Source organism: Anthonomus grandis, chromosome 3 (assembly GCF_022605725.1).
Source record: "Anthonomus grandis grandis chromosome 3, icAntGran1.3, whole genome shotgun sequence".
Classification (NCBI taxonomy): Eukaryota; Metazoa; Arthropoda; class Insecta; order Coleoptera; family Curculionidae; genus Anthonomus; species Anthonomus grandis.
The window spans coordinates 26,118,855-26,142,149 of NC_065548.1; the positions used below are offsets into that span (position 1 = coordinate 26,118,855).

The 23,295-nt window shown below is 31.8% G+C and overlaps 1 protein-coding gene across 1 annotated transcript in view; it reads right to left on the reverse strand.

The window, feature by feature from the left end:
* LOC126734344 (regulator of nonsense transcripts 1) overlaps positions 1-21,701 on the reverse strand; it is a 67,414-nt gene extending 45,713 nt beyond the window's left edge. The window contains exons 1-7 of the mRNA XM_050437925.1: positions 21,332-21,701; positions 12,188-12,415; positions 11,951-12,130; positions 11,459-11,892; positions 11,232-11,402; positions 2,892-3,100; positions 2,684-2,837 (exon numbers count right to left, since the gene is read on the reverse strand). Of these exons, the coding sequence (XP_050293882.1) occupies positions 2,684-2,837; positions 2,892-3,100; positions 11,232-11,402; positions 11,459-11,892; positions 11,951-12,130; positions 12,188-12,415; positions 21,332-21,511 (1,556 nt within the window). The 5' untranslated portion in view covers positions 21,512-21,701. The remainder of the gene's footprint in view (positions 1-2,683; positions 2,838-2,891; positions 3,101-11,231; positions 11,403-11,458; positions 11,893-11,950; positions 12,131-12,187; positions 12,416-21,331) is intronic.
* Between the last annotated feature and the right edge of the window lie 1,594 nt (positions 21,702-23,295).

Here is a 23,295-nt window from a genome sequence, read left to right on the forward strand (position 1 = left end):
GAATCTACTTGTACTTTTCTCTTCAAAGTCTCTAGCAGTACTATTTTATGCTACAACAAATTAGTAACTGTGGAACTATGAGTTGTGAATTCATGTTCCTCCGCAGACATTAACACTTCACACTATCAATTCAATTTATTGTATATGAGCTAAACATCGCATCGCAGGCATCGGAAGAGCTGACTGTTTGTTGACGACAATAGTTCCTAATAGCAAGCAGGATACAAATAGTAAGGCAAATTATCCGGAACTAACAATTTTTATAGAGCGCAAATGCCTTTATAGGTTTCACAGGTATTTCCCTATAAACAGAAATGATAGGTTTCGAGTGTTGGAGTTTCAGGTAAAATACAATCTCTGGTATCATAAACAGCAGTAAAATGACAGAGAATTGGTCAGTAATGATATGGGCGTCATCTGCAAAATGATCACCTAGATGCGGTTTAATACCGAGCTACATTTTCTCTTACAATATCTCTTCAAAGGATTGCTTCTTATATTAACACCCACATCAGTTATATAATTTGTAAAACATAATTGTGTTTCTCTTTTACCTCGGCCCTATGTTGAGAAAACAATGAATAATCATCATTAATTTGTTATTTGAAGATATTTTTTATGAATAGGTTTTTTCCTCACAATCAAATCCTTCAATTGAGGAGAGAACCATTTTAGAAATGTTTAAATAGTTTTTTAAGAACAAAAAGATAAAAAGATCCATTTTTGAATAGCAAGATCAAATTTTAAATTTCTAAAGAAATCATCCTAATCAACACATGTTAAAAATTATTAATTGCGAAGTAGTCCTAAATCATAGCAGTACTCTTTATGATGAAAGTATAAGTGATCATCTTAACTGGAATATTATTACATGTATGTACAGTATCGGACAAAATTAGAGAGACTCGACTACTTCCGTCTTTTATGTAAGAGAAAAATGATTAAATTCCTCTTTTTGTGCTGAAGGATGTTATGTTTTGAAGTAGTTTAAAAAGGGACTAAAATAAATTAAAACAAAAAAAACATTTCTCAAGATTTATTAGGAAAAATAAAAAAATCCAAAAAATTCTGTGCGACAAAATTAGAGAGACTTAAACTTAACTTAGTACTATAAAGTACATTTGTACCCTATACTAATGAAACTAACCTAATACTTTCTCCAGTACCCTTTATTCTGGATAACTTTTTCACATCTATTCGGCATCGATCCAATGAGATTCGAAATTACAGCCGGATTCATTGATTTCCAGGCATTCTCGATTTCTTCAAATAATTGAGCACGATTCCCGATGTTTTTAGTGCGAATCTTTTTCTCTATAATCTCCCAAAGATTTTCAATTGGGTTCAAGTCCGGCGATTGCGGTGGCCATTTTAAAACTTGAATTTTGTTAGCCAAAAACCATTCCTTCTCAAGTTTGGCCGTATGTTTGGATCGTTATCGTGTTGGAACGTGAATCTTAGCGGCATTTCCCATTCGGCGTAAGGCAACATTACATCTTCCAGTATAGTCCGATACATAAATCTATCCATAGTGCCCTCAATTTTGTGGATAGGGCCCATTCCATAACCCGAAAAACAACCCCAAACCATTAAATTGCCACCTCCGTGCTTCACAGTACCAGAAACATATTTTGGATCAAGCCTTTTGTTTGCTTGGCGATGTACGAACTGCGCTCCATCACTTCCAAAAATATTATATTTAGACTCGTCACTAAACAAAACCTTATTCCAGTCCTTAGCTGTCCAGTAACGGTGACGTGTTGCAAATAACATTCTAGCAGCTACATTTTTTTTTGATAGATGGGGTTTTTTTGCTGGTCTCCTTCCAGGAAGCCCCGCCTCCACTAATCGCCGCTGCACAGTCCTGGATGAAACCCCAGGCGCCTCCAATTCAGCCAAAATCTGTGTTGAAGATAGACGCGGATTATTCTGACTTAGTCGTTTAATTCTCCTGTCCAGCAGTACTGAGGTTTTTCTCTTGCGGCCACCTCTTTTAAGGTTTGTCACTCTTCCACGGAGCTGATAATTTTTTATTGTTCTGGAAACCATTTTTTTACTGACGTTGAATTGCTCTTTTATTAATTTATGTGAGCGACCTGAGTTATAGGCTTCTATAATTTTTTCTTTTAGGTCTATGGAATAATGTTTACCACGAGGCATTGCTAATGATATTCTCAAACTAATAAACAGAAATTAAACTAATCGCGACTTCAGCGAAACTAAATACAAAATGAGTCTCTTTAATTCTGTCGCAGTAATTTTTTATCAATGTTAAAAACATTCTTTAAATAAATGTAAACATGAGCTACAAAAATGAATTGTTGATAATAGAATTGTTGTCAACTCCGGTATACACTGCTTAACAAATATTAATATTATTTCAAGTACAAAAAATTGGAGTTGGCAAATAGAGAAGTCTCTCTAATTTTGTCCGATACTGTATATGCAATATGATAATCGTGAACAGGCATTAATCGGTCAATGGCAGGCACCAAAATGACAGAAATGTTTGTGGATCAGTGGATATGCGAATCTTAGATCCAGAATGAAAAGTCCTCGCAGGCGAATCATTTGAGTTATTTGGACAACCCATACATGCTTCAAAATCATCATTATAACAAGTAGCCTCTGACAAGTTATAATCCCGCATATTTATTTATTAAATAAAAAAATGTGTACTTACCTCACAACTTTTAAATCGGTTTTATGGATTTTTTCAGTTAGTTGGTCTACAGCAGTGTTACTAGGAGCACAAACTAACACTGGACCACCATTTTGCTTCACTAATTGATAGACTATAGTGGCAGACGTCACAGTTTTCCCTGTACCAGGAGGACCTATAAGATAAAGCATTAAAAACAAGATAAATGATTAAAAGTCCTAGGTATTACCTTGTATAAGAGATAGTGGCCTTTGTAAAGCATGCTTAACAGCATAAACTTGAGACCTGTTCAAATCTGGCAAGTTTGGAGCAGAAAAATGCTTGGGTAGGTGACATCTGAATAAAACTTCCTCAACTTCATGGCCCAATAACCTGTGGTAAATATAGGCAGACACTGATGCGTCGTCCACTGCGAATTTACGAAGGGCCAGCTGCATTCTGGAAGTTTTTGTCCAATGAATAAAAGAAATTCCCTACTTTTAGTTTAAAAAATATTGTACTGGATAAGTAATTCAAACCCTTTTGGACAACAAGGATATTCCCCCCAAAACTTTCGTTTAAAATTTTGATATAAATGATATTTATGTTAAATTGATAATTTACAATGGGTTTTAGAATAGAGAGATCATAGAAAGCATTTTTAGTTAAAAAGATTCATAATGCTTATTTGTATTTATCATCAATGACTGTTATGTTCAGAGAATTATAAAAAAATTGTAAATATACTATACAGGGTGTTTTTTTTTTTAATAAAAGGTAAAAAACACGAAATCTACAGCATCACAAATACATTTAAATGTAGATTTCGTGTTTTTTACCTTTTATAAAAGTGTATGACCAGCATCTTTGGGATAATGGATGAATTTTTCGAGTTATACAGGGTGTTTCGGGAGGAAAGGAGAATATTTTGGGAAAATATTCAGAAGGTCAAAATCAGATAAATTAACCCATATGTTTAATCTGATTCTTAACCATTTCGGAAATAATCTGCTCTAAATTTTTTTTATAAATTTTTGGAATAACTACGTTCTCTGTATTTCTCACTCACGTTGCAGGTATTTCATAATTGTTTGTTAATACCTATTTTAATTGACTGATAGTTTTGACAAGCATGGTTGTTAGTTGTTTTGTCTAGTGTACGAAATACCAGTAGAAACCGTAGAAGGACTCCACAATCAAATTTTGAATGCTTCAAATATTATTGAAAACAATCAATTCCAAACCCAAGCAATTAAACGTGCAACACGAGCGCTTAACAAACGTGCTGCAGCTTGCCTTGAAGTTGGTGGGGGTATTTTCAGAAACATTTTAAATTAGTGGAATTACTCTCACGAGATGTGTTTTGTTTGTGTTGCTTTTAAAATAAAAAATCTTACAAAAAAACTTCAGAACCGATGATTTCAGAAATATATATATATATATATATATATATATATATATATAATATATATATATATATATATATATATACACGAGGTGGAGGTGGCCATTGATCGAGTTTTCTTATTCATAGTTGGATGTATGCTTTTTTGTCTTTTCTTAAATGTAGTTTCCAATATCCTGTATGCTATGCTTTATTCCTTTTTCATCTTTTTAGTTTAATTCGGAACTTATATTAATGTTTATGTTATAATATGGAACTTCTTTTCAAATCCAAATTCAAATAATTTAATTGTCAACAAAAGAATACAATATAGAAAAATAAAGTATTAAAGAAAGATGGTTGCTAAATAATGACAAAATAGGATCCTTTCGCGATAAAAAACGTAATAGACTTACTTAAAAGCAAGCCTATTGTGAAATAGCCCCAGATAAATCAAAATATGTAATACTAATTTATATTTACACTATCACTGGTTGGACATTTTACCTAAAAACTATAAACAAGATAGAAAAGATCAATCAGATACAAAAGCTAAATAAAAAACAGAAAAACGAAAAAAAACGCAACAGCCAATAAATACAGAAAATCTTTTTTTTTCTGCACTATAGTAAATAAAGAAATAATTTATTATACCTACATTACCGCTCAAAAGTATTTGCCCACCATGTATTTTTTTTAATATTTTAAATTAGATACAAAAATCTTATCTTTATACCTATATTTAGATTGTATCTCTTTTGTAAATTGCATATATGCTTAAACAGCATACCTATCAACTATGGTTCGTTGAAAAACACTGAGAATTTAAAAATAGTCTTGCAAATAACAAACAATGTAGTGAAAATATGAACTTCTTCTAAAAAACTAATCTGTTTACAGCTCATTTCCGATGAAATTTGAAACATTTAAAGGTGTTTAGTCTTCAAGAATTGATTTTGTGTAACATTGGTAAATAATTTCGTTTGCTTATTGACGATTGTCACCGTTTCTTTGCTGGTTTTTCAACATTCTTTAAAATGGCTAAAACAAAAGAGTTATCGGTAGAAACAAAAGGTATTATCATTGGACTTCATAAGGCTGGAAAGACTAACCGTCAAATTTCGACGGATTTGGGAATTCCAAGGCGGACGGTCGATTATAATGTTAGGAAATTCACCAGAGAAGGGACTATTAGCAACAAACCTCGATCGGGAAGGCCAAAGGCAACAAGTTCAAAGGAGGATTTAAATATTATAATTACAAGCAAACGCAATAGACGCCTTACCGCCCCTGAAATCACAGCAAAAATCAACAAGGAGCATAAAAAAGCGGTCAGTGTTTCGACAGTAAAACGGCGACTTTATAATGCTGGTCTTAAAGGACGTTTAGCTGTATCAAAACCGCTACTGAAGGATGTTAATAAGAAGAAAAGACTTGAATGGGCCCAATCACACAAAGAATGGACCATTGATGACTGGAAGAAAGTTCTCTGGAGTGACGAGTCGAAATTCGAGGTTTTTGGAACGAAGAGGCGAGTTTTTGTTCGCCGTTATGCCAATGAAAGGGTCGCTGAGAACTGTACGGTGGCCTCAGTTAAACACGGTGGTGTTCGGTTGGTGTGGGGTTGTTTCGGAGGATCTGCAGTGGGCGATCTAATTAGAATAGAGGGAATTCTTCGGAAAAAGGGTTACAAAACAATTTCAAGTGACAATGTTCTTCCTTCTGGTACTCGAATAATTGGGGAAAACTTCATCTTTCAACATGACAATGACCCCAAGCACACGTCGAAATTGTGCAAACAATATTTAGGTCAATTACAAAGGCAACATCTTCTGAAAGTTATGGTATGGCCCCCACAATCACCGGACCTCAATCCTATCGAATTACTGTGGGATGAACTGGATAGAAAAGTGCGAAAATCATGCCCCACATCAAAAGAAGACTTGTGGAGGATCATCCAAGAAGAGTGGCACAAGATAACTCAGGAAACTTTGGACAAATTAATTAGAAGACTACCAAACTCTGAAGAGAAGCTGTTATTAAAAATCGAGGCGGACATGTAGATGACTCCAAAATTTGATTTTCTTAAATTTAATTAATTGAAAAATGTATTGTTTATATTCATTTTGTTATAAATAAACCGTTTCATAAGAATAACTGATGGGTTTATTATTTTTAGTTATAACTTTAAAACAGTCATATGTGAGCAAATACTTTTGAGCGGTAGTGTATATATTTTTTAAAACAGAACCAAAATACAACAATTAGGCAAACAATCAATTGCCATAGAGAAAAATATATGAATTGCCAATTAAGGTTATATATTCTTTTTATACAAAATACATTTCTGTGTTATTATAATTGCATTTGCCCTTCAGATAACATATTCTTAATATATTTCTTAAATTTAAAAACTGATAAAGGTTTGGATACTTTGTAGATGATTGGTGAACCATATTTTTTATTGACTAAGGTGAGCAGTCGCTATAAACAACATCGCCATAATCACAGAATGATAAAACAAGTATGTTACATAGAAAATATTTTTGTTTCATTAGTGCATCTGTGCAGAAAGGCAGGCATAATTTTATGCTGTTTTTCAATGGTTGTAACAATTTAATGATTACACAAACATTTTAAATCTAGATCTACTAATGTTAAATAAATCAAAGTGCTCACAATATTTATTTAAATTCATTGGCATTCCTTTAACAAAGCTAAAAAACACATACCAGGTTCGACAGTTAGGAATATGAAAAATAGAAAGATTACGATGTCTGTCGGATTGGAACATGAAGGCCAAATAAAGACAAATATTCACGGTTTTTTGTAAACTCATTAAGTACATCAAAAGCAAGGCAGACATATTATATCCGTATTCTCTTCTTTTACTAAGCATACCTGCGCTTTAAGATGTGATATAGTTTGCTGAACATTAAGTGGAATACATTGGCCTGACATTTAATAAATTTGTGTTGCACCATCTCTAGAAGGTTTTCATGTGCCTGATAACATGGTGACAAAATAATGTTTGAGAACTGCAGTATAGATCAGAGATGTGTACAGCTTTTAGGGTAAGTATATTTTTAAAATCTGTACTACCTCTTTTAATGAATCCCAGCATTCTATTTACTCTACCCACAATAATGATGTTACAGGTACTTCAGAAGCAGTATTATTAATGTGAAAAGGTACTGGTTCAATTAATCTGCTAAAGCACATATGGATAGTAGCATTTGGATATCTTAAGAGATATGTCAAAAGAGAGGATGAGATAAGACACCAGTTTTAAACAGTGTTTAGATCTCTGCAATACAGGGTGATTTTTAAGTTGATACTTTTTTTTAACTGTGTATAGAACTCGGTAAAATAAAAAAAAAATTCAAATAACTTTATTCAAAAAACCGAAAAATAAAAAAATTGCATTGCCAAAATGTCATAAAATGAGTCCAATACGGTCCTCTCTAATTTAAATAAGTTGTTCAAAGTTGTCACCATTAACTTCAACACAACTCGACGTAACCACTGTTCCGTAACGGCACGCAATAGAGAAATCGGTTTTTGTCTAACTGTTGCCGCAGCCTGCTCAATACGTGCTATTAGTTCTTCTTGTGTGTCGATAGGCGTCTTGAAAACTAAACTTTTCATATACCCCCACAAAAAAAGTCACATGGATTCAGGTCTGGCGCCCTTGGTGGCCATGCAACTGGTCCATTTCCAAAAATCCATCCAAAAATTCGCTCACTCGGTCTGGTAAGATAAATGGTCCAACAAGTATCCCATTCACAATTCTTGCCCACACATTAGCAGAAAAGCGGTGTTGAAAATTGGTTCTGCGAATTGCATGGGGATTATCAACAGCCCAAACATGCGTATTTCGAAAATTGTTAATTCCGTTTCGGGTGAATGTTGCCTCGTCCATGGCTAAAATTTTGTTCGAAAAATGTTGTTGAATCATTTTTATGTTGTTGTAGGAACCATTCACAAAACTGAACTCTGCGGGGGAAGTCTTCAGGCAGTAGCGCTTGGACATGTTGAACGTGAAAGGGATTAAATTGATTCTCGCGCAATGTTGTCCATACTTTGGTTTGACTTAATCCGGCCTGCCCTGCAACAACTCGAGTACTTGTTGTTGGATCTTCTTCGATGAGATTTAAAATTTGTTCTTCCCTATGAACATTTTCAGGTCTCCTTCCTCTTCCTGCAAGCCCTCCACGATGTTCCCGTAAATCGCCAGTATCCCTAGCCCGTTGAATAAGATTTATGAAACTTCTGGGGGTAGGATGATTGCAAATTTAAAATTAACAACAATAAACCAAAAGTGTCTAAGACTAACTTATCGGTACAATGCGTGATCGATAATACAAAAATTCGAGCAAAAACTAAACATAAACAGACGATGAAAAACAAACCCATATTCACTTTTTTTATTCTGTATGTCCCTTGTTTTTGAGTGTATCAAAAAAAGTTATTTGAAAAAAATGTATATTTTACCGAGTTCTATACACAGTTAAAAAAAAGTATCAACTTAAAAATCACCCTGTACAATTAGGTCTTGTAGGATAGTTAGGTCTCTAGTAAGAATATATTTAATAATAAAGTTTCATGTCATTACAACAGCAGTATAAAGGGCGATATTTAATCACTTAGGTCGATTGTGAATAGACAAAACAAAACCAGATGTGATCCCTGAGGAACCATTCAATAAAAAAAAAACCATTCAACTGCACCTGATACTTGTGTTTGATAAATAAGATAGATTTCAACCAAAAAAGCAAAGACCAGATATGCTATAGTGAGAAAAATAATTCAGTAGTATTTCATTACTAAGTTTATCAAATGCCTTACTGAAGTTCATGTAAAATGCATGTACCTCTGTGCCATTCATACAATATTGAGTAACAAAATTGAAATATAGACATAAATTACTATCTACAGATCAAACCAGAAATAAGTCCATGTTATAAAGTAGTAATAAATTTATCAAAAACCTCAGAAAAAACAGTTTAGGTATAGGTGATAAGATATTAATTGGTCTGTAGTTTGTTATATAATTCTTTGCACCAGATTAAAACATTGCACACACATGATTTTTTAAAAATATGGTATAATGAGAGATATAGTTAATATGAACAGCATTTAAGCAGCTTGTTAGGAACCCCACCTGGATCCGCACTTTTTGTGATATCTAAATCATTTAAGGAATTCTGAATATTAATGTGCTATTAATTAGGGAAATTTATTTCAGATGCATAGAAATGGGAGAGGATATAGAATTAATATTAGTGCTTTGCTCTTGTAAACATACATCACTTGGATTATATACTGATAAGAAAAATTCAGCATAAGTTGGCTATATCATTTTAACATCCCTTAATGATAATCCATCTTCATCAGTATTGCAATTTATTTTAAATATGATTTTATTCAACTTTTCTTAATCAATTAATTCAAAGTTTAATTCATTAAGGCGATTATTTAGTCTATTGGTTTTATAAAATTTAATAAGATTTTGTGATACAGTGTCTGGTTTAGTATCTATTTCTGAAAAGAAACTTGTGCATTTTAAAGGCGATATTTATATATTCTGGAATTGATTCTGATTATATGTTTTGATGCAGTATTCCAAAAATCTTTGCATTTTTGGAAATTAAAGTATATTAGTATTAAAGTATATTATCCTTTCCTGGATTATTGCATGTTTAGAAAATTCCTTAACTCTTTATATTATTCTAGTAGTATTGTTATAGTTCGTCATATCTATGGTCGTAGGATGGAGTCGATTGTAACCATTCAATTGAAGTAGCTAGATTAAAATAAGATAAATTTATTCGTTGAGATGAAAACGCTTCTCAAATAATAAAAATAAAGTATAAAATTCTAATTAAGGAAATTAATCTCCCAATTGAGAAAATTATATTTCATATATGTATAATACGCATTTGGGTAATCTGAATATCGTCGAGATTTGATTATTTTGATATCTTAGCATCTAACTTTGTTTTCAAAAATTGTTGGTGAACGCTATCTTGTAAGTTTTTTAATATTACTGGTTATGCATGGCAAATATGGTTTTTTATTAATTTTTAGTCTTTATTGCGCCCTGTTTGTTTAATACATTAGTCAAGTTGTAATGTAAAATATGTACCTCTATTTTACATATTATGATTTACAAAAAGCTGACCATAACCGACCATGTTAGTCCCTATAAGTGATAGTTCTTTTATAGCATTTAATTTCTGTAATATTAAGTATTAAGTGGTTATCGTCAGCAATTCTATAGCCTGATTTTGTACAATGGATATTGTGCTTTATAATTAATAAATCTATATTGGTGTGAGTGACAAGATATCTTGTAGGTTCTTCAATTAGTTACAAAATTTGAAGTACTTCAAGTATATTCTTAAATTTGTTCGAATTTAAAGTATTACTTAAGAGATTTATATTAAGGTCACCAGCCACAATAATATTTTCATAGTGAAGATTTAGGTGAATAAGTAGGTTTCAAAATTATCAAAAAGTGGTTCATAAATATTAACAATATAGTTTTTTTTATTACTGATAGTAAATTTTATTGATATGTATTCAAATAAATCTGGAAAAATTAATATTATTCTTAATATAGAAAGCAACTCTGCCTCTCTTTGTAACCCTTCTTGTTGAACAAACAATTATCCAGGGATATTATAAGGGAAACTTGGTATGTCTGAGTATAGCCAAGTCTCACTTAGATCAACTATATCAAATGTATAAGATTTAGAAGAAGATAATCTTTCTAATTTAATCAAATTCTAATTTGAACAATTTTGCACTGATCTCAATGCAAAATTGGTTCAATACAAATATGTTATCACTAAACAACAAGAAATCTGAAAAAATGCTATTTAGTCTAAGAACAATTAAAATACAAAGCCTAACAAATGAACTTTTCAATATAAAAAATATGTGAACCTTTTTTGGGTACATATAGACAACATTTTAATTTTTAATGAACATAATTGATCACACTGCTAAAGAATTAAATTTTTCCACTATCTTTCTAAGAAATATGAAACCTCTGTTAATTTGAACCTTTAGATATATATTTTTGACATGTGTAAAAAATTGTACATTTTCTTAGCATGAATAAAGCAGTATCAGTATTTTGATATATAATGTTTAATTTCCTAAAAACTAAAATTAACAAACTCTTTTAAAGAAACTTACCTATCAAAACTTGTACTTTTCCATATAAAATCCACCACAAAATTACTAGTGCATTCAGTAGGGGCTCCTGAGCCATTTTTTAGTTCTATCCCAATATCTTCACCATAATTATCTGGAACTTTAATAACATGTCCTACACCAGCCCAGGTTTTATGCATTTCACCTACATATCTACAAAAAAATTGTTTAGTTAATAAAGTTACTAAAATAAATGAATAATAATTTACCTAAGCCTTAATTCATCTCCATGCATAAGCTTCATATCTCCATCAGTTTTGGCCAAAGTAAAGTAAGCAATTGTCTTTTTATTCAGTCCAACATCCCATCTAACCTCAATATTTTCTTGGGTTTGAGACTCTTTTAATCTTTTGTCATAGTCTGCCTCTAGTTTGACAAGTGGACCAAAAATATTCTGATATTGATAGCCATCTTCATATCTGAGAAGAACTTGCTGTGGTTCTTCATCTACACCAGGCTTTTCTAGATCTTGAAAAGTAGCGTCGACATTCTCTTTCCATAATTCCTCCAGTTTATTGATCTGCTGAGCTGAAATCTGACGGGCTCTAAGCTGCTCTTGTTCAGATGGTATTTTGACAAGCCATGTTAAAAAACAACGGTCAGCAATAAGAGGCTTCCATTGATCTTGATCCCAATTCATATCCTAACAAAACATTACGATTATTGCTGTTTTTCTTTGAGAAAACATGTTAAATATTAACCTTTAAGGAGTTCTGTGCAGCACATGGCTGCCTACAAAGTAAGACAACTACAGAATCAGCTTTAGCAGGAATAAACCCAAGCACAAAAACGTTTCTGACACCACAGCTGTAGCATTCCAGAATAGTTTCTCCTAAAGGACCATCCCTGTGCAGTGTAACTTCCTTATGCTTAGCTCTAACCTAGAAAAATCTTGTATGTGAAAATTGACTTGAATTAAATAACGAACAAATTCTAACCAAATGGTTGATAATGTGGCTTCCAGAAGTGTTTCCCCTGCCATTACAGAACCATTTCTTGCAAAGGTTACACATAACAACACAGTTTGGCTCATGGATACCACAGTATTTACATGCAAAATCTGGGAGCTCTTTGCTATTGTAGAATTCTTCATCTTCCTCTTCAAACTGGAGTTCTCCTAAAGCCTGAGTGGTAGTGGCAATTTTGGTGTTCAGATTATTATTAATCTGTAAGGGAATGAATGAATATTAATGAAACTTATGTAAATAGACAAATACAATGACAAATACATGAGAACAATCATATATCAATGGGTAACTAAAGATACTTTGGTCATCAACCACTAAATTTATTTAAAAAAATATTAATCCTACATGTTTCTGACATATAACATGTCCATCATCAGGGATAACAAATTATGGGGTTTCATCAATACATCTTACAGATCTAGTGCCTCAGACAAGATTTAAAGGTTAAAAAAAATTAAGATACATGAGAATGGGACCAAACATGGATTTACAAAAACTTTAAAATTACACTATTACAACAATACAATAATTGTTTTGTAAACAAGAACTGAGAACAAAAGAACTATCTATTCTCCAATCAAATATGTATCATATATGTATATCATAATTCTCCAATCATATATGTTTGATAAAAATGACTGAAATTCTTTTCAGGATTCCCTTAACTTCCTTTATGTATTCAGATATAGTATTATTATTAGAGATTATTATTTATTACAAAACTGTTTTGCCACTAACCAAAACTCTATATTTTGTTCTCAACACATCTTTCACTAACAATGTTAGCATCATCAGGCCATGAAAAATTTATATAAGTATAGCTGAAAAAAGTTTAAGCACTAACAATTGACTATAAGAGACTGGATCTTCATCCCTAAGGATGGTTTTTTCACTTTTGAATATTGCTTAATTACTTTATGCCTCTAATTTTCAATTGTTATTAGATGGTATAAATAATTTTAAGTTGTCTATTCCTACAAAGACACCAGTATTTAAACATGTTCAGCCAAAAAAATTTGACTGTTTAACTCTTCCATATTTCACCTGAGCTACATATTCTTTAACTCTAACATTAATTGATCTTCTATGTGCTTTTTATCGCAATTGTTACGATTATTCTTACAGATCCCAGATTTTTCATTGGTACTTCATTTTATCTTTTGGGTTTCCTAACCTTGTCTTTAAAAACTCTATCAAAGCCTTTTGTCAAGATAGGGTCATAGGGTATTGCAACAAAAGTTTGCTTATTTTCATCCTTTTTGAAATGCGGTAGTGTTTTGTGGTGCAGACTGTTTTGTGATTTGAGTGTCACACCAAAGGTTCCAACCATAATATTGTTAATAGGTTAATTTACTAGTAAAAATGGGTTTGTAGAAGCTTTTATTACAAGGATCTATGGCTTTAGATTCACGTTTCTTGAGAATAAATATAGTGTCAATTATTTACACTAGTTTATCCTTAAATTATTAAAATTATTGATAATTTTCCACTTATATCTTATTTGAAGCCACTTATATCTAATAACTAATCACTTAAATAACTTATGTATTTCAAACTCTATTATATTAAAAAATTACTTATCATCTTAGGCATCATTAGGCAGAAGTTATAAAATATAATCAGTAGATAAAATTTTGTTTGAAGTACGTAAACTCTCTACACAGCACAATGTTTGATAAAATACTCATTGACTGTTTTAAGTAAATTTGTGATAATAATAAATCTGTTGTATAACTGAATTAATCCAATTAATAATATTGTATTTTATTAGTTATGATAGGTATTATGTATATTGTTCAATATTAAAATGACTATAATTATTTTTATTAAAAATAATATTTATAAATATAAAATAAAACTAATAAAATCTAGTATTCATGCTATATTCAGCTATCAGGACCAACTAACCTTTGGAAGCCCTTTTATAAACAGGTTTAGGGAAGTGCAAGCCTTTATACTTCCTCGAATTTGTTATTTATATATAGGGAATAATAAATTTCAGACATTTCTAAACTGAATAAGACATAAATAGAGTCAGAATGTTTTCTTTTACATAAAGAAGTAGGCAATGATCTACAAATGTATCTAATAGCTCATTCTTGTAGAAAAAAAATTGAGTCCATCAAATACTGGTCCATAATGCCTAAAGACATACAGTACTCCACAAAAGTTTGGAAACATTTAAAAGAACTAATAAAATCTAAAATAATCTTTAATCCAATAGTATATGAGAAAAAAACCTATTTATGAAGCTGGTAATTAGTTAACAACTAATATAACAAAAAAGACTTACATAAAAAGCATTAGAATATTAGGTGAAATATATTATTTAAAAATTCTGAAAAATTATACCTCATAAATGTGGAAACAAAAGCAAAAAAATTGAAAATATAAGAAATGTGTGTGTTTCATAGCTTTTGTTTTAATATAGCTCTACATTTACTTTGCACAGAGTCCACTAATTAGGCACATTATCCTACAGAAAGCTTTTTTCCACTCCAATCTTAACGCATTAAATAAATCTTCTTTATTTTTTATGTTATATGACCTGATATCTATATCTATTCCATAACATTCATATTATTTTCTAGAACCCAATTTTTTTACTAACTGTGCAGTATGTTTCAGGTCATTTTCTTGCTGGAACTGCTATATTACAGTTAAAGTTTCCTCAGCATATGATTTTTTACGAAATGCAAATTAACATCATTGAGCCATTATCTGATTATTGATGCAAACAATTGGACCAAGAAAAACAACTGCATACCATGATTCTACCTCCTCCATGTTTAACTGTTGGCAACTGGTACTTTGAATGAAACCTTTTTTCAACTAGACACAAATTTAACACTGTCACTATCAAAAACTTCCAAGAAAAGTGCTTTTTAGCAAATTTGATGTTTTCAATTTGTTGGAGAAATTAAGGCCTTCTTTACCGAGTGATGTCCTAATACTTCATGCTCTATCAATCTGTGTCTCATAGTCTCAGTGAAAATGTCAATAGTTAACTGTTGATCATAAATAAGTTCATTCTGAATTTTTTATGCTGATTTTCTTGGAAATCTGGCTGCAAAAATACACATTGAAGCTTTTCGCAGGCTACCACTTTTAAAAGCAGTTCTGACTCTGTCTTTATTTTTTTTTTTATTACTTTAGAGACAGTTCCACAATACACATTGAAATTTTTTGGCAATAGCAATAATTTTTGTTCCATTGTGATATGCTTCAATTATTTTAAACTTTACATGATGAGACAATAATTTTATTTTAGGCATCTTCTCAAAATGTTCAAAAAGATTCTCAGAACACAACTTTATCACAATGTAGCTGATATTAAACTACTGATTAATAAAGAATTTGTTCATGTGGCTAAGATATAAAAATTTTGTTTATAATTTTTAATTAGGTTCAATATTCCCAAATTTTTGTGGAGTACTATATCCTATATATCAAGGCAAAATAAACTGATAAGGCATGCCCCAATTCACTGCTTGATGTTCTTAAAAATTCCTCTTAAATTCTAAAAACTTAAGTTTCAGATTGACACTGAATTGAAATTTCATGAGTTACTATACTTGAAAGACCATCACACTGCCCTGCCCTAGATACATCAGCAAAAAACTTTTCAGCAAAGACAGATCATTTATAAAAATGAGATACAAAAGACCAGAAGAAACCCTTATGGCACACCCCAATTGATTTCCAAAACAGTCAGTCCTCTAAAGCCACAGTTCCTTCAGTTTAATTAATTTATTTATTTATTAATGTAAAATACATTTTACAGAGTTAAGTTTAGATGTAAGTTACAATAATAATAAATTTAAATCTAGGAAAGTAAAATTTTCTTAAAATCTCGTCTGCAATATTCCCTTCTGTCAATTAATGGATTTAAGCCAAGATAAGACATTGTGAACTAATTAGTAAGATCTTCTTTAGTAAGATTCTCATTTGATTAGAATATAACTAGAATATTTCAGAAACTTATTTTGAATCTTTAATTATTTTAATATGTATTTGGTGGTGATTCACACAATAAAATGCTTTTAATAAATCTCAAAAGCTGCTGCAGTTGTCAAAAACAAGACACAAATTAGAAAAACCAACATGAACTTTTCCAAAATATGTGGTTTATTATACTAAATTAACAATTAAATGATTTTCACAAGCCCTTTTAAAAATCTTTATACTTTCTATTGTTTTGATTTCTATGGGCAACATAAATATTGTGGATTTGTTTATACCATTAAAAAATAATGACTTTTGAGCATGTTCTTGGGGAACCTTTGATATATAAGAATTATTTGTCAATTGAGTGTTATCATTATGTATTTTGGCAGAGAATGTGACTTTACTCAACAGATACTGTAGAGGGTGACTAATTTTAATCTTATGGACAAAGTTCAGCATACTGAGTAGAAGATGCTCTCTCAATGGTAACCATTCTAAAGCCTGTAACATGTCTTTCATTGGGGTCAATCTTGCTCCTGGAAATCTGGACAACTCATTTTGTTTTAATAAAAATAATCCTAGAACAATAATTAAAGTGAGAATAAGTATATTGTAAATAGTTTTTTTGTCCACAAACTTAAGTAAGGTGAACATCTAGAAAAATAATAAACATTATATGAAATCTTTTTAATGACCTCAAGTCCTGATCAATCTATATACCTAAGTTTTTGATTTTTGTTACACATTCTATCAAATGTATTATTTTTATATTTAGGTCTGCTCCTAAAATATAAAAATAAAACAGGTGTTTTCTATCATTTAAATACATACTAAACTCCTCCAAAACAACCCCCTCTAAGCCTATACTTTTTAATTTTGTTATTAAACTCTTTGTACTAACCTCTAAAACCTCTAATTATGCTGTTTCTACAGCCTAGATGAGTTTTTAATAACACATTCTAACTGTTGTGTCCCATTGCAATTAAAAACTATTTTATTTATTGTTTTTTTCATTTATTAGTATTTCATTTTTATTTAGTCTTTTCTTTTAACAAATTTAATTCTCATTTATTATTTTAACTGCTTTCTCATCAGTCTTTGTATGTCTGTTACTGCAATGTCCTTGTATTTTAATGTTTATTATATGACATATTAATAATTACCATCATTTTTAAGTTAGTTAAGGACATTTAAATTTAATTTATTGAATACTGACCTATAGCTATGTTTACAACACATGTACCAAATATGTAATACTTGGATCAAATGACGTCATCAGGAGTAGAAGAAGTAAAGATGTCGACATCTATAGCATTCATCTGATTATACCATGTACAAGCACGGCACAGTGGAGCTTTGCTGGACAGATTTGTTAAGTTAAGAGAGGGATAAAATATATGGTGCCTCCTTGTATTGGCAGGAGGAACAAATAGAGGTAGCCTCTCTAAGAGCTCAGAACAATCAATTTTATTATTGCAAAGTTTATATAAAAATATCTGACTAGAGAGAATAGTATTTTGCTTTAGTGACAAATAGTTGAATCTATTCAGCAGGTACTCCTGTTCCACACCTCTTACTGGATATACTCCATCCAACAGAGATCCAAAGAAAGTAACTTTAAGAATCTGCGCTGTACATACTCCAGTCTGTTAACATGAACATCATAGATGGGGAACCACAACATAGAGCCATACATTAATTTAGACTTTACTAATGAATTGTACAATACAGTCAAGCTGGATATATTCTTAAATTGAGAAGTGGACCTTACTATAAACCCAAGGGATTTTAAGGCTGAACCAGTGACCTGTGCTACATGCTGGTTGAATGTGAGCCTCTTATCTACTTCAATGCCCAAATCCTTCACTGAAGAACAGTCTAGCAACTGAGAACCACTCAATATATATGGGTATAAAATCTCTTCATGAAGAATGGAAATTGTCATTTTTTTACATTTGTCACAGTTTAGGGGTAGTTTATTTCTTTCACACCATTCAAAGACCCTTTTCATGTCCTCTTGCAGCTTCAGGCAGTCCAGCATAGTACAAATGATACAAAACAACATCAGATCATCAGCAAATAAAAGACAGAAACTCTCCATACAATCAACTAAATCATTAATAAATAGATCGAACAGCATTGGGGCGAGGTTACTGCCTTGGGGCGCACCACTCGAAGCCACGTAATACTCAGACCCAAAACCATTAAATTCAACATACTGAAGCCTGCCAATCAGATATGAGATGAAGAACTCCACCAGACAAGGATGAAATCCAGCCAAAGCCAGCTTCCGTGCCAGCAAACCATGATCCAGCCGATCAAAAGCCTTCAAGAAGTCTGTGTACAGCACATCCAACTGGCTTTTCTGATTTATAGCTAGATATGCTGTTTCCAAGAAACAAGCCATATTAGTGACAGTAGATCTTTTCTGAAAGAAACCATGCTGCTTTTCTGTAATTATGATCTTAATTTGAGGAGACAATTTATCGTGCACACATATCTCAAAGGCCTTCGAAAAATTAGAGAGAATTGACACTGGTCTGTAGTTCTCTATTCTGCCATGGTCACCACTCTTAAACACTGGACATATTTTAGCCTTTTTCCACTCTTCCGGAAATGTATTGGTCTTGAGTGATAAGTTGACGATTTGTAAGAGTGGTACATCCAGGGCCGATGCACAGTCACACAAAAGAAATGAAGGTATTTGGTCAGGACCCGCAGTTTCTTTGTTTTTTAACTTCTGTAAAGCTTTTCTTACATCTGCCTCAACAAAAGATTGGACCAAAATGTTGTCTGAACCATATGTATCAGATTCTTTGGGCTGAGCAATAGAGGACTCAACATAAACACTCCTGAAAAAATCAGAAAAAGCATTTACAATACTTTTAGGACCCACAACAGTGGTATCTTTATAGCTCATAGAACCTGGAATGCGAGAGTTGTTTCATTTAAGGTGAATGAACCTCCAGAATTGCTTTGGATCACTCCAAATAGCTGACTCAGTCCTGGATATATACTCCTGATAAGCAAGATCCATTTTTGTTTTTGCTATTAATTATAATTACATTTATATATGCTATTAATTTAAATTTAAAGCCTTAAGTAACAAAATTCTGCAACTTAGAAGGATTTACATCACTTCCTTAGGTGATAAACACAAATTTCAAATCAGGAAATCAGGAATATCAAATATGCAAATGCGCCCTGTGTGCGCATACAAGGCAGGGACTGTGTGGTTGGCACACATGTGGAGTTGGCATTGCAAAAAGAGATTAGAACCTTGGGCTAGCTCTAAATAGTGGGTTGGGTAGTTGTTTGAGCCCTAGTTAGGAAATGGGATAATAGTTAGAAAATGGGAATTCCTATACCTTATTCCTATTCCTAATGCCTATAATGAATTTAAAGATATTTATTGTTTTGACTATAAGTTAATGTACATTAAACCTCATCGTTATTATTGTCTTATTAATAATTAAATATCTTAAATTATGTTTTTTTTCAAAATGTTTATTTTTATATATAAAATTACATAAAATATCAAATAATTTAAATAAATAATACCTATTTTTTAACACCTGATAAATGTATTTTGTTCATGTAATGTAAAATCTAACTAGGTATATTATGCCTTTATTATCTAAAATTGAGTCCACAGCCAACCCATCCAATTAAAAAGTGTTCCAGGCAAAACCAAAAAATACTACTGGGGACGCAGTGAAGCCACTCCCATTTTCATCAATAAGGTTATTGTTTTATATTTCGTGTGTGTAAATTACAAAATATGTAATTACAGGGGTACAAAGTGACAAAGAATCCTATAAATTTACAATTTTAGCACCCAAAAAGTTCCAAAATTGCCCCCAATATATATATTTTTCAATTATAGCAAAATCAAGAGCTAAAAAACCTTGTGCAAGTCGGCAATAGTTAGGTATTTAACGTATGTAGAAAAACCTTCATAATTTCCCAAACTTTGTATTTTTTCCAATCATCCTCACTTTTTTATCAATATTTTGACCACACTCAACATTCTATGTAAAAATTTAAAAAAAAAAAATTGGTTTTTAGACGTCCCTTTAACTTTACCCCATCACTTTTTCCAATATTTTGTCTAACCCACATAGAATATTTATCAGTCATAGGTCATTAACTAAACAAGATTTATTTACTTATGGTATCGGAATAACTGTTGATAACTTTAGTAGTTCAGGGATCTCACCAGTTTCAATAGAACAATTTATTAAATTAAGCACTAGTTGTTTAACTGGTTGTAAAAGTATTTTTAAGTAGGTTGATAATTATTTCATCAGTTCTGTATAATTAACTACATTAAAATGAGAAAATCTACAGTCTAAATTATGATTCTGGTTTACTATGTCTGCTGCAATATTTGTTCTGTCTACATCTAATACAATTTTATTCACTGTCTATAAAATAGTGATTCAATTTGTTAGGTAAATTATTGTCCATATCAATAACTTCACCATTAATGTCTACTTCCTGTAAATTCATCACTTGCTTATTTTTTGGTATAAATTCTTTCTACTCTGTTTTGGATTTCTCTTATTTCCATATATTTTATCTCCATAGTACAGTCTCTTTTCATCCATTATTATTTTTACTGCCAAATTTCTTTTTTCTTTGATTGTTAAGTTTTCAGAAGTTCTGTTTTTTTTATATAACTTATAACTTCAACTATTGACGGAAAACTTTGCAAAAACTGAAAAATTGCATCATCGGTGAAATGGGGCTATAATTAGGATTAACTAAGCTAACATGCCCTTTATATAATGGACTAATTTATGCAATAGAAGGCAGGGTTAAAAGTTGCACATGTAAAAAGCTAACCCAAGTTCTCTTTGGAATTTATGTACCTGCAATTATTGGATTCATGCAACACCATTATAGACAGAAGAATGCAAAATATTTTTAAAATGTTGAATTTTTGTCAGGATTTTTGAGTTCTTTAGAGGACCTGATATGTATGGTATAATAGCAGATAGCATGGTAGGAAATTACTTAAAATAGTGTGGCTCGAAAGCAGCCTACATTCCAGAACTATTTTATTTCTTATTGCTTCATGATTCAATCCCTTATAAAAACCTTGCCCCTTAAAATGTGAAGTTTATGACCTTGAATATGATTAACCTATACAAAATAACTAACCTGCAGGCCCTGTACTTTGGGCCCCGCATGATCATGCTGCGATGCCTGGGTCTGCGAGGGTATAGTAAAATCGGTAAAATCACATTCCGAGCCCTGGGTGTCCGCCCCTATTAGATCAGCTTCCTCAGTATCCAAAAACGTGAGCGTCTGGGAGCTCGGGCCATACGCGTCAACACTCATTATTTCCACTTGCTTTTCCTGGCAAATGTCTGGGTAATCTTCATAAATAACTGATGGCAAACAGTATTAAAGTTTGCGATGCGGTTTTCGGCTGTGAAATTCAATTTCACAAGGTTTTCACGTCGACTTTTTGAAAAATTTGTGACGAAAGGCGACAGGAATGACAGAAGGCGCCATGACGGTTCTTGATTTGCGATTAGTCATTTGTTTCGTCAACTGACAGCTGTCAGAACGTCACATCCTTTTCCGATTGGCGCCAATGTTTTTAGGCGGCAATGCTTAAAGTAAATTTGTGCGCTCGAACAAAATAACATTAACAGGGGGCGCAAATATGATCAAATCAAATCATATCAATCAAATAACTTTACAATATTAGCATCGTCACAAAAAAGAACAACCTAATTGAACAGGCCCAAACATTAACCTATAAATGTTTTTAACCTATAAATTAGTATATTTTTTGTAAGGAGATTACAGGTAAGAAGACTGATGTGTACGCTAAACGTGTGTACCCAAAAATGCACGAAAACTAGTTTCAGAAAGTTGCCACATGGCCATGGGCGCTGTTGATAAGAAGGATATCTCATTTGGATTGACTGAATCTACCTTTTGATAATGTTTGTTATACAGGGTGTTGCACCTTTTGATGATGGTTCATATACAGGGTGTTGCACCGCCAGGCAGAACATATAATCTCATATAATTTTTAATAGGGTCAAATATTAGCCTAATTATTTTAGAGAAAAAATTTATTAGAGTAATTTAAAGAGCACTAAAAATCTGTAACCAACAAGATTACTTTTAATTTTGTGGGTTTGCCCGTTTAGAAGTTATTGGCAAAACTCTTGGTGAAAATGTTGTCCTTTTTGTCGCCCCGTACTCATAGGTATCGCTTAAGGTGAGAAAGTTGGGTAAGGGTTAACTGCCAAGTAAACTTGTCTTAATAAAATTGTGGTTTTAATTAAATTTTTATTACAAAAAATTTTGTTACATTCCATCGAATTCGCTTTTTAAACACTTCGAAATTTGGATAATTTTTCTCCTTGTAAATTTTATCTTTTAAATGGTCCCACAGAAAAAAATCATTGGAAGAGAGATCAGAAGACCTTGGTGCCCAATTTATTACGTATCGCAGGCCAGTAACATTCCCATTGAAATCATTATTTACATATTCCCGAACAGCAAACGTAGTATGCGCCGGTTAACCATCTATTTGATACCAAACCTCTTGATTTTTCCTGGCAAGATCATTTAAACTCGGCAAAATTTATTCCTCAATTAGTTATAAATAATAATTTGCATTTAAAATTCCATTGAGAAAGAACGGTCTTTAAAGCTTCTCTTGTTTTGTCTCGCGCACGCCTTTCGCCCTTTTTTTTCTGCCATTTGCTGTTTCATTGAAAATCTTATTGACTTTTTCTTATTTATGTATAGTTTAGGTGATACAGAGTTATCGCGCACAAATTCACATGATTTGTGTATTTTGTGTTATCGGCCACTATGGTCGCACTGTAGGCCTTTTTGTCCTCGGGTTATATAGTATATAGTTGTAAAATTGATTGTGTATAATTTGTATATGTATATATTGGGCAAATAAAGAAGTCTGATTTGATTTGATTTGAAATGTGGTGTCCGAAAATCTCCGTCCAAACATTAACTTTCTGTGGATTCTGGGTTCGTGTTGTTACATATCTATGCTGATTTTCTTTATCCCAATACCGATAATTGTATATGATAGATTCATTATTTAAAGCAAAAGTACATTCATCTGTAAATATTTGCTT